This window comes from Primulina tabacum, chromosome 14, assembly GCF_025594145.1.
Source record: "Primulina tabacum isolate GXHZ01 chromosome 14, ASM2559414v2, whole genome shotgun sequence".
Lineage (NCBI taxonomy): Eukaryota > Viridiplantae > Streptophyta > Magnoliopsida > Lamiales > Gesneriaceae > Primulina > Primulina tabacum.
Genome location: NC_134563.1, coordinates 28,944,253 through 28,957,345, shown reverse-complemented (window position 1 = coordinate 28,957,345; position 13,093 = coordinate 28,944,253). Strand labels below are relative to the sequence as shown.

The window sequence follows — 13,093 nt, the reverse complement described above, 5'->3', positions numbered from 1 at the left end:
AGATATTCTTCTTCAGCGGTCAAAGTGGCTATTGATGACTGCTTATTGTTGAACCAAGTGATCAGCCTATTTTCGAGAAATTGACATGAAATCATCGTCGCAAAATATCGAAAGTTTCTGACTGGAACTTGAGGATCCTCGTGAAAGTTTCAGTTGTTCTCTTAATAAAAGTTGTGTTTTAGTAAGTTTAGAAGTTATAATACTAGTAGTAGTGGATTATGCATCATGTAGAACATTTTTTTCAACATATTAGGTGTTATATTCGTTATAAATATTATATAAATGAGTTTTAATAGTAAACAAAATCAATGAGATATTAGGAACATTTTCCGTAATAGAGTCTAAAGATTCATAATATAATGTTAAAATTTATTGTAAATCATATATTTAAGTATGGGACCTAAAACAAAAGCACATAAAAGTATTTCAGGAATTTGTAATAAATAGTTTTATCTTTTTTCTTTCATGACATAAATACATTGAATTAAAGCATCTTCACTAGATTTAATATGTTCACTAAAAATACAAGCAATGTTGCAAAAATGTATTAAAACTAAATAAGAAGTGGGATAATAAACATCAGAAATTGGTCACTGACATTATTAAAAATCTTTAAAATTTCACAAATACCTAGTGCATATGTTTCATTGATTTAAAAAAAATAAATATCACGAGCTTAAATATGTTAATGAAAAATTTATATAATAAATATTTCTATTCAAAGACGATAGTAACATTTCATATGTTGAATTTCATTGAGTTGGAACGTCTTGTGCAAACCGTTTAGGTCTCATACCATTTGTTTTAATTTTTTCATTATTTCATAACTTGGATGTGTCCAAAAATAATGAATTATGTTCCTAATTGGTTGAATATGTGGTGATAAATTTGTTATTATATCTTGAACACACAAATTTAAAATATGACATATGCGCCTAATATGAAAAAATTTACCATCTGTGATGATTTACGTATTTCAATAAGCTCGGTAATACTATAACTATTTGCACTAGTATTAAAAAAAGACATTGATAAAAAACTTGATAAATTAGACAATATTATTCTAAACTAACAAATATAAGTTAAGAAATATTTTTTTGTAGTATGTGTTTAGTTAAAATATCTATATGTAAGCAATCTACTTTGAATGTGTCAAGAACTATCAATCCAATGACATGTAATAAATATATATGAGCTGTTGGAACATTTAATGTTCGCAATCCTGATTTGGATGTCAACAAAATTTTTTATTGTGTTTTTAACATATTTACTCAAGTGTGAAGTTATTAACACAATAAGGAAACTGAAACTGAGTTTAGCCAAACAAAATTTTTGGCGAGCTTTGGTGTTTTGATTATATCTCTTAGCTGGATGATTCAAATGACAATATGTTAACTTGACCGATTAGAAAACTTAATTTGGAACAAGTCGTATTTCACGTCAGTAGGGAAAAATCGAATGATATCTAGCTCAAATCGGTTGCTGAATTACCAAACTGATAGCACGAAAACAGCAATCAGTTTGGTATGAGAAGTTACGGTATTTTGGTCATATATCTCAGCTCGCTTATTGGAATGAAGCGATTCATTATCTGTTCGAAAGATAAGACGATGAACTACAAATCATCTTCATGAAATAAAAGTCTGAATCGAAGCTTAAGATGCTGATAAATGGCAATGAAGCTACTAGCTCTGCACAGCACACCAGTTGAGCTGCGGTTGAGATGCTGACCAAATTGAATTGCTGACCAACCTGCTGACCAGTTTTAATAGTTTACCAATTTTCAATCCTTACCAGTTTCAACCACTGAACGACCAGTTTAAGCTCGGGAAAATGTCCAACAAGGCGAATTTGACCAGTTGCGATTTCAGAAACATTACAGAAACTTTTCAAATGATCATATTCTTGTGTCTAACGTATATATAATTGTTTGGGCCTATAAATACAACATCTTGAAGATAAAACAAGAGCTTTTGAAGGGGATTCAAAGCATAAGAAGCTAGCATGAAAAATTATGTATTTGAGAGCATAAGCTCTTGTGTAAGGTTACATTTGACATGTACAATGTAAATGATAAATTTCTCACATACAATCACTCACACATATACAAGAGAGTTGAACTTCAAAGTTTAGTTGAGTGAGTCTTACACAAAGACATTAAAGATTATGTTTGTAGTCTTGACATAAGAAACGTTAAACATTATGCGGATTATGAGGTTGTGGCCTACAATCGAGAGTTTGCTAGGAGTTTCAATTAGGCAAGAGATAAGTCCTAAGTTGAAATGGTTTGTACAAGGTGTTGTATAAATCAAAGTCTTCTAGTGGATCATTTTCAAAGGAGAAGAAAGGATGATGTAGGAGTTTTTAATCTCCGAACATCCATAAAAAAATTCGTGTCAATTTATTTATTGCATTTACTTATCATTTTCATTGCTTTTAAAGATGATTTGTTGAAACATTTTATGTGTTCTTCAAATATCAAAACATCGTATACCAAGTGTTTGATAAAATGTTTTAAACAAAATATTTTTACTTATTCAACTTATATATATTTTTAAAAGCTTTACAAAAATGTTTAATCGGTTTCTTGAGTGTCTTCGGCTTTGTTTGAAAATTAAACTCGATTTAATTCATCGGTGTTCAATATTTCAAGAACCGAGCTATTGTAGCTCAACGATGATCCCCCTAATCGGTCTTGTCATGAACAGATTTGCCAATGATCATTCCAAATATCGGAACACAAAGAAACTTTATTATTTAAACTAGAAAATTCTTTAATTAATTTTTTTTATCAACGATTAATTTATTAAGTATGTATTTGAAAGTATTTCATGGGATACATCTATTAGAAGAATTTGCACCAGTAAAAATCAATTTTCAAAAGATATTTTATCACTAAAATTAAAAAAAAGTTGTTGAATCGCACAAATTTTATTTTTTTCTTCCTTAAATTTAGGTTCGTCAAATTTAAAAATCTGAGAATCATTACCCGATTGAGAACTAACAATACCAGTTTTCATCGAACAATTTTTCTCAATGATTCATCGTCATAATTTCGGGTCAAATTCGTTGACTGCAGGTCGATTCCGATTCGAGTTCAGGTTTGACCCGATCTCAGTGAGGTCTAGACCGAGGACAAATTAAACCCAAAAGCCAGGAGTGATAGGACTTGGAGTAGTCAGTCCTACACTTAAGCAAGCACGGTTAGGGTTTTATTATTATTTTAATAATTATTCAATGATTGAAATACAAAAATAAAAAGGGAAAAAAGCAAAATGTTAAATCTAATCACTCGTTAACTAATGAGTCCAATTCAACGTCGATGCGTACATGACGGGGATTTTGTTGTTTCCTCCTATGGGGTCACCCCCAAAATCGACACATTTATTTTTTATATAAAATAAAAAGGATACATAATTTATTCTTTTTTGTTTTTTATTGAAGTTTTTCGCCATATGGGATGTTTGTGGTTAGTAATAGTACAATTTGCATTCATATGTTTCATAGGCTTGGTCTTTTAAGGTTCGGTCGACCTTACCCTTGCGGGCACTGCCTGCAGTGGTTAATCCAACGGTTCGGATTTTTTCGAGCCAATTTTTTTTTTTTTTTACAGGGAGGTGGGCCCGGATCATTCATGTGGAGTGATCCGTGCCGTTCATTGCCCGTGCAGGCAGTGCCTGCACGGGTAGGTTGAAACAAACCGTCTTTTAATTCCAGTCACACGGAATATTTTGAACAAAAAATATATATATAAACTATTTTTCTATTAAAAAAATTTAGAATGTAAGCTAGAGATATTTTTTTTGAGTAGTTTTATTATGAGACGGTTTCACGAATCTTTATCTGTGAGACAGGTCAACCTTACCGATATGCACAATAAAAAATAATAATTTTAGCATAAAAAGTAATAATTTTTCATGAAAGACCCAAATAAGAGATCCGTTTCATAAAATATGATATGTGAGATCGTCTCACGTAAGTTTTTCCTTTTTAAAAAAAAACATAATACATTATATTTTTAAACTTCATAAACATAATATCTAAAATAAAAATTATAATTCACATAAGATTTTGCTTTTTTTTTAAAACATAATACATTATATTTTTATATTTCATAAACGTAATATCTAAAATAAAAATTATAATTCACATAAGATTTTTTTTTTTAATAATTCCAAAATTATAGCCAAATACAGTCCTTTCCAGCCAATTTATTATTCATAAACACATTTAAAAACAAACATTTTTTCGATTAAAAATATGTAATAATAATAAGGAAGGAAGTGGCAGACAGATGCAACTGATTGGATAACAGCGTCAACAACATATTGAAAGCCTTTTTCCCTCTTTTGTCAAATTCAATTCCAATTTCCACCATAACCAAATCCTTCTTCGCTTTTATAAAAGCCCCACTAAATCCCTCCTCCTCGTCGATCTTCCCACTACATTTACTGTAGATTTCGCCATTAATACTCCAAGATTGCGTTTCTTCCTCTCTCGTTCATATTATATCTATCTTGTTGAATTCCATCTGTGTTTCTTTCATCTTCTTCTTGATTTTTCTTGGTTCACCATGATAGCGTACATAGAGCGCTTCGTGCACGGTAACGACGTGGAATCCATGCCGGAGCTGGATAGTACCGAAGAAGACGGCGCTGGGTTACTTCCTCTCTTCAAAGGCCTGGAGCTTCAGGGCACGGTCGAGTTCGACACCGCCGCCGCCGGCAAAGATTTCGGCGGCTTGCAATCTTCCAAACCTTTAGCCATGATTCGCCCCGCCTCCGTCGATGACGTCGCGAGGGTGATAAGACTAGCGTCACGATCACCACGCCTCACCGTCGCTGCTCAGGGTAACCGCCACTCGATCAACGGGCAGGCCATGGCCCACCAAGGTCTGGCAATCGACATGAAGACGTTGGAACCCAGAATCCAAGTCGACCCTTCGCGGGCGCATGTCGACGTCAGCGGCGGTGCATTGTGGGAGGAGGTGCTGAAACGCTGCGTTGCGGACCACGGATTGGCCCCCCGGTCGTGGACTGATTACCTCGATTTGACGGTGGGCGGAACGCTGTCGAACGCCGGCGTGAGTGGGCAGGCGTTCCGTTACGGACCCCAAACCGAAAATGTAACAGAATTGGAGGTTGTAACTGGAAATGGCGACGTGTTTGTCTGCTCGCCGAATCAGAATTCAGAACTCTTCTTCAGTGTACTCGGGGGACTCGGACAATTCGGAATCATCACTCGGGCTAGAATCTTGCTTCAGCCTTCCCCGGATATGGTATTTATTTACAAGTAAAATTCCGAGCTTACACTGTAAAAAAATCTCATCTAAATTCGTTCGAGCTGGGATTCAATGTTTTCTTTCTTTTCTTGGGGGGCAAAGGTGAGATGGATAAGGCTGGTGTACAGCGAGTTTAGCGATTTCACCGCTGATGCTGAGTTCCTGGTGAGTCGGGGGGCAAATGACTCGTTCGATTACGTCGAAGGATTCACATTTGTCAACAGCGAGGACCCGGTTAACGGGTGGCCTTCGGCGCAGTTGCATCCGGACCATCCGTTCGACCGGACCCATGTCCCGCCCTCCGACGGCCCGGTTCTGTATTGCCTCGAGCTGGCCTTGCATTACAGTAATCACCACCGGCGCTCTGCTGTTGACAAGGTAAGAAATATGGTATTATAATTGGAGGCATCCTTTTCGTTACATCATTATTATTAATTTCCTGTCAATTTAAAAGATTTGATTTATTTCATAACAAATCTCACAACAGTAAATTCAACATTGGGACTATGTAAGAATTGCTTTAGTTCCGGCCTAGGTATCTGTTCAGAGGGACCCATATCGATAAATATATTTATTGTTTTTGAAAAACGGGTTGATAAATTAATGAAATAAGGGTGACGACCTCGATATGTTGACCGGCGAGGCAATAATGGGAGGCCTTCTTTTGTGGTTAAAAGAAGTCAACTAGATATCACACGTGTCATTTGAATGACGTAGCTAGGTGGGTGGCGGAGGACTCCCTCCGCTGCGGCGGAGAGAGTGCGGTGGCGTACTGTATCTTCCATTAGATTTTGTGTGCACAGAGTAATTGTTTTTGAAGTGACATGGAGTTAGCCCACCCCTGTTACAGTAAGCTTAAATCCACCCAAGATTGTCTTTTTGCTCTTCGTCGTGTATGTTTATGGTCCCCTCCCTACCTCGTCGCCGCTTAATTCTTCCAATATTTGATTCGACGTACCTACCTAGCTAGTGTTATAAATGAATGCTACAGTGATACACTTAACAAATAGAATTAAAAGTATAAAATACATATATGTTGGAACAAATGAAATAAATGACGAAGATGAATATTCTGAGGATAGTTCAGTTTGTGTTTGTGGCCGGGCCTGCAGAGGGTGGAAAGAATGGCGGGAGCGCTGAGATATTGCAGGGGATCGAGGGTGGAAACGGAGGTGAGCTACGTGGAATTTTTGTTGCGAGTGAAACGGGCGGAGGAAGAGGCCAAAGCCAATGGTATATGGGACGGCCCACACGCATGGCTCAATCTTTTCGTGTCCAAAGCGAACATAGCCCATTTCGATGCTGTTGTTTTCAAGAATACTTTGAAGCATGGCATCGGTGGCCCTATGCTTCTTTATCCTCTGCTACGGTCCAAGTAAGTCATTTCTAAACTTGTAGCTTACCACTAATTCTACCAGCGCCACAGGGCCAATTTAATTTACTTGGACTCCCTTGTTATTTAGGTGGGATAGTCGTAAATCCGTGGTTTTACCGACGGAGGGGGAAATATTTTATTTAGTTGCATTGCTACGTTTCTCGTTTCCATACCCAAAAGGGTTGCTGTCGGTAGATGAAATGATATCACAAAATCAAGAAATAGTTGAGATTTGCAAGCGGAAGGGATTCGATTTCAAGTTGTACCTTCCATACTACGGTGATAACAAGAGGCGTGGAGGCAGCATTTTGGAAATCAATGGACTAGGTTCCAGCAAAGGAAGGCCATCTTCGATCCAAGGGCCATTCTTGCTCCTGGGCTCAAGATTTTTCCGAGAAATTGGCAACCTTCGTGATGCTTTACTTGTTCTACTGTATTAATTTCTTTTGCTTGTAATTCTTATATATTTCATGAAGTTTGTAAATGTGATGTTGAAGAAATTTTGATTTATTTCAATAATGATCTTCACCCAATATAATAGCTTGTTGATTCCCAAGAACTCATATATCCAGCACAGACTATATCGATAACTATATATAAAAAATGGATATTCAGAAATTAAGCTTTCGTCATCGTAGATTTTGGGACTTTTTTTTATTCAGAGTGGGTTGCATTATTATTATTATTTTTTCAGGGAAAGGAGTTTTAAAGTTGAATATGTCTCTTGTAAAAGGGTCTCACGAATTTTTATCTGTGAGACAGATCAATCCTATCGATATTCACAACAAAAAGTAATACTTTTAACATAAAAAATAATAATTTTTCATGGATGCACCAAATAAGAGATCCGTCTCACAAAATACAACTCGTGAGATCGTCTCATACAAGTTTTTGTCAATAAAAATATATTATATTATCCATTAATCAAGAGTCGAACTACTGTTTAAATCTCCTCTCACGTAGCGATAGGATCGACTTCTTTCTTTCTTTCTTTCTTTTTATTATTATTTTTCCCTCTTTTTCCTTTCGCTTTCTCGTTAAAAGGAGAGAAAAGTTTGGAACAGAATGATGCGAAATAAAAGGGATATTTTTTATTTAATTATACATATTTTGCGCGAAGGAATACAATGATAAGATCATGATTTCTTGTAAAATGTACCTTATAAAAATTAATATATATTGAATAAATCAATTTTATCGTATATATCGGTATCCGTGTCATGCACAGCTTACGTCGCGGGTTACTGTGCCATGCATACATTCACACGTTGCTTTGACATTTCAAGTTGACTGGGATTATTTAGGACTAATTACTTGACTTCAAGTTTAATTCATGTAGTTTTTTTTAAAAAAATATTCAACTACATAAAAAATTTACCGAATGCTTTATTTTTAGTGAAAATATTATGTTTGACTTGGAAAATAATTTAAAATTTTAAAATATATTTGATGTCACAAATCCATCAAGACACTCATCAACTCGGTCATATTGTGTCACATTTTTTAACCAATAAATCAAAAAATAATATTTTATTTTAAAACATTAATACGATTGAAGCTTATAATGATTAAGAATTTTAAAATAAATTTTACGGGATTAAATTTTATTTGACAAAAACTTGTGTGAGACGGTCTCACGAGTCGTATTTTGTAAGACAGATATCTTATTTAGGTCATCCATGAAAAATATTACTTTTTTATGCTAAGAGTGTTAGTTTTTATTGTGAATATCGGTATGGTTGGCCCGTCTTACAGATAAAGAATCGTGAGACCGTCTCACAAGAGATTTGTTCATTTATTTATGAAATGACCACTAAACCACAATTAAACCGTTGACAAGAATTCGTGTAAAAATTTATCATTTATCCAATATTTGTGTATAATTTACTTTTTAGTTTTTACTCCTAAACCAAATGGCATGCCAAAGACTACCATCAAAAACATCAAATAATGTATATAAGTTATGTACACTTATATAAACAACGATGATTTGATGTTCGTCTATTGAATATATATGTTTTATATATTTCATCCTAATCTACGTTTATATAAATGTGTAATATTGTACGCATAAATGTATTAAAATAGAAGAGAGAAACCTCGAGATTGGTCCAGGTAGCGGCTAGATTGTATTGTAGCGAGAATCAATTCAAAGTTGAAAAAAGAGGAAAATGGGGGAGATTGGTGGCCACTTGTTATTCTCCTTACTTTTTGTATAATAATGGGGTTCGCCAAAATCTTTTTTCAACGCACCTCTTTTGGTACCTCATCTACATTATTTTGATTTGATATTTTCTTGTCGTTTTCCCCATCTTTTCTTTTTTCTTTCCATTTCTTTGATTTTATTATTATTGTTAGGATTTTTAAATAATTATATATTCGTACTTCTTTACTAAAAATAAATGGAACAAGATTGAAGTAGTTCTGTGTCATCTCTAGCTAAATTCACGACAACATATTCTCAAATAGCATATAAAATTATTTCTTTTAAAAAAAGATGATATAAAATGACGAGACAACCGTTTTGTCCGTATGAAAAAAAATATGATAATACCAACTTTTTTCACTGGCCATTAGGGTTGGCCTCCTGTATCTTCAGGTTTGAGCCGCACGTTCATTCTTTGATTTGTACATTGATTTTATTTTCTCAACACTATGGATCCAGATAAAATGACACATTTGATAAATGATTTGAAACTATCTTAATTGAATCTCAGAGGAAACTGTTAATCTCGATGACGCAGACATCCGGATCGGGGAGGAACATCTATCACGATGCTTGGTGGCAAAAGTTCTGTTGTCAAAGGCCATTGATAGAGAAGCATTCCGTCAACAGATGCCTCGAGTTCTTCAGACAAAACGACGAATTATCATAGAAGCCACAAGTGATAACACGTTTGTTTTTTAGTTTAATTCTCTTTGTGATAGGGCTCGAATATTGGCAGAAGGCCCATGGAATTTCTCGAGAAACCTTATCATTTTTAAGGAACCTACTGGCTGGAATACTCCACAATCTATGTCGTTCGACGAGTATAATATCTAAGTACAACTTCATAATATTCCTCTAGCGCTCATGTACGAGGATCTTCTATTGAAATTGGGGTCGGCATGTAGGCACGGTTGTGGAACTGAACAAGGGCGAAAATGGTGCTTTCCTGGGGCGCTTCGCCAGAATACGGGTGCGTACGTATCAATATTACACATCCGCTGAGAAATTGTATCCATATTAATACTATGAGGGATGAAGATGATATATTTATCTTACTGGCTTATGAACGACTACCGGACTTTTGTTACGCATGTGGGAGACTAGGGCATTCTTGTCGGGAGTGTGTTGATATACTGGCAAATAAGGTGAATCTCGCATATGGTAATTGGATACGTGCCTCGTCTCATTTAGGCAGAGGAAGAAACTCTTGGGGCAGTGAAGCTCGGTCTGAGAATACTAGCAACGAAACAAACCCACATGATGTCTCGAAGCAACCAGAAGATCCGAACTTGATCAAGATGGTAACGGGTAGAACTTCCTTTATGTCCAGTGAGGATCCCAGACACACAACAGTACAGAAAAATGATATAAGTCAGGACCAGACTAATGTAGAATATCGGGCATCCCTGGCTGAATCAAAATCTCTAGTCCATATCCTTACTTTGGAGCAAATTCGACTTTCAATAACTTCCTCGGGGTCAAAGGCATTCGAGGTATGGAGTGATGGAATGAAGCTGGGCCAAGATAAAGGCTCTGGATCGAAGCAGTGGAAGCGTAAGGCTATAGAAAAGAGCAGTGAGGTAAAGAAAGTCTAGGTGCCCATTGCTAACTCAGGGACTAAGAGAGCTCTACCGATTGTTGAAGATTATATAGAGCAGGTTTACAAAAGCCCAATAAAGAAAAGGGTGAAGAGTGCCGAGGAGATTTCAGAATCTACCAATATAGCAGCGGTGTGTGTTGATAAATCATACTCGCATGGGCATATTGATTGTATTGTTTAAGAAGCAGAGAATGAGTGGCGTTTCACCGGATTTTATGGCCAGCCCAAAATCCTCCTACTATTTCTCATGGGAATTATTGAATCGGCTTAGAGGTATTCCAGAACTCAACGAATTACCTTGGTTAGTAGGAGGAGATTTTAACGAAATATGTTTTGAGAGTGAGAAGATGGGAGGCAATAGAAGGGCTTCATCTCAAATGCAAGCTTTTCGGGATGCACTCGAGGTATGTGAACTTCAGGATCTTCACTATAATGGTGAGTTCTTTACACGGGTAAATAGAAGAGATCCCAACAATGTTATATTTGAGCGTCTGGATCATTTTGTGGGTGACTTGAATTGGCGCCTACTTTTTCCTGGGGCTAGTGCGACCTCTTTAAGTTATTTCCACTCAGATCACAGACCAATATGTATGAAGCTGTTTGGGGAACAGACTCATACCCGAGCATGTAATGGGATTTGCTGGTCGATTTTCAGGTTTGAAAAAGGTTGGTTAATGGAGGATGAAGGTTGGTTAATGGAGGATGAATGTAAAGAGGTGATTGAGGGTGGATGGGGACCAAGATATCAATGTTCTTTCTCTACTGGAGCGCGTGAATTCATGTAAAAAGGCTTTGATCCAATCGGATAACAACAAACTTCGAAAGATCCCTAGGCGACTACGAACATAAAGAGAAAATTTGGATAAGCTCTGAACAAGTGTCCAATGGAGCTATCACTCAGATCAAATCAAAATGTTAGAAACAGAATTCGAGGAACTTTCCTACAAGTGTAAAATGTATTGGAGACAAAAAATTAGAATATATTGGCTTAAGATAGAGATCTAAATACACGGCACTTCCATTCCAAAGCCTCTACTCATCCAAGACAGAACTCCATTCTCGGATTGGTCTCAAGCCATGCCGATTGGTGTACAAGGGATAGAGAGATGTCAAGGATTGTGATGGATAACCATTCTGAGGATGAGATTGAACGTGTTCTTGAAACAGTTGTTCCTAAAGTGGATGCTCAGATGAACCAGTCTCTATGTGCCTTTTTTTTTTTAACAGAAATGGAGTTTAGATGTGCCATCTTTGATATGCATCCGGATAAAGCTCCTGACCTAGATGGATTATCTACAGTATTTTTTCAAAAATTATGGGTTGTAGTCGGTCAGGATGTTACAGATGCAGTTCTCCGAGTACTAAATGAGGGGGATTCATTAGAGCCTTGGAATGAGACACTTGTTACACTCATTCCTAAGATAAAAGAGCCACAACTGGTAAAAGATTTCAGACCAATCAGCCTCTATAATGTCTGTTACAAAATTGTCTCTCGAGCCATCATTAATCGATTCACACCCGTTCTTTCAAAAATTATTGGGTGTGCTTTCATCCCCGGACGCTTGATTACTGACAATATCATATTGGGTTTCGAGACCATGCACTAGTTGAGGGACAGTAAGAATGGCCGAAGTGGTTATGCAGCCATCAAACTAGATATGAGCAAGGCTTATGATAGGGTTGAATGGGATTTCCGGGAGAAGATAATGGCACGGCTAGGGTTTGACTATAACTTGACAACGAAGGTGATGAATTGTGTTACATCTGTCTCATATTTCTTTCAAGTAAATCAGTAAATTGATGGACCCATTAAGCCAGGTCGAGGTTTGTGACAGGGGGATCCTCTATCTCCTTTCTTGTTTATCTTATGTGCACACGACTTATCTATTCTCATTGACGCATATGAAGCCAAGGGGTTATTTAAAGGGGTCAAAATTTCGTCTGCCAGTCCATCAATGTCTCACTTGTTCTTTGTAGATGATAGTCTGGTCTTCTTCAGAGAACCTACGAAGGAAGGAGCACGTGTCAAAATATGTTTGTCTCTTTATGAGAGGACATATGGGCAACTCATTAACTATGATAAGTCAGCCCTCTCCTTTAATCCAAATACCAATCCATTGTTTGTGGGCACAATTAAGAACATATTGACTATTCCTATTGTCCATCAACATGAGTTGTATTTTGGCCTTCCTAAAGTGTATCTGAAAAGTAAGAGGCTTCAATTTAAATACCTGATCGAAAGAGTTTTGAAATGGATACAGGGGTGGAGTAATAAGTGCTTCTCAGCAGGAGGAAAATAAGTGATGGTCAGGTCAATTTTACAAGAAATTCCTACATACGCGATGTATTATTTATATTACCTACTCTAGTATGTGAGGATATTGAAAATGAATGTGTGAACGTGTGAACTTCTAGTGGGGTATAGATAATGGCAAGCGAAAAGTGCACTGGTGATCTCGGGACTTTCTGTGTCAACTGAAGAGCCGGGGTGGTTCGGGGTTCAGAAAATTAACTGAATTCAATCGAGCCTTGCTTGAAAAACAGCTATGGCGCCTCATTCATTTCCCTAACTCCTTAGCTGCTCAAGTGCTAAAGGGAAGATACTTTCGACATGAGGCAGTGTTAAAA

General features: G+C 36.5%; 1 protein-coding gene across 1 annotated transcript; it reads left to right on the top strand.

Annotated features, from left to right (window-relative positions):
- The first annotated feature begins 4,288 nt into the window (after nucleotides 1–4,288).
- LOC142524864 (cytokinin dehydrogenase 7-like) lies at nucleotides 4,289–7,198 on the top strand. The gene is given in 5 exon segments (XM_075629006.1): nucleotides 4,289–5,278; nucleotides 5,384–5,659; nucleotides 6,394–6,656; nucleotides 6,745–6,940; nucleotides 6,943–7,198. Coding segments are annotated over 5 exon segments (1,569 nt in total). The 5' UTR covers nucleotides 4,289–4,573; the 3' UTR covers nucleotides 7,072–7,198.
- Nucleotides 7,199–13,093: the final 5,895 nt, after the last annotated feature.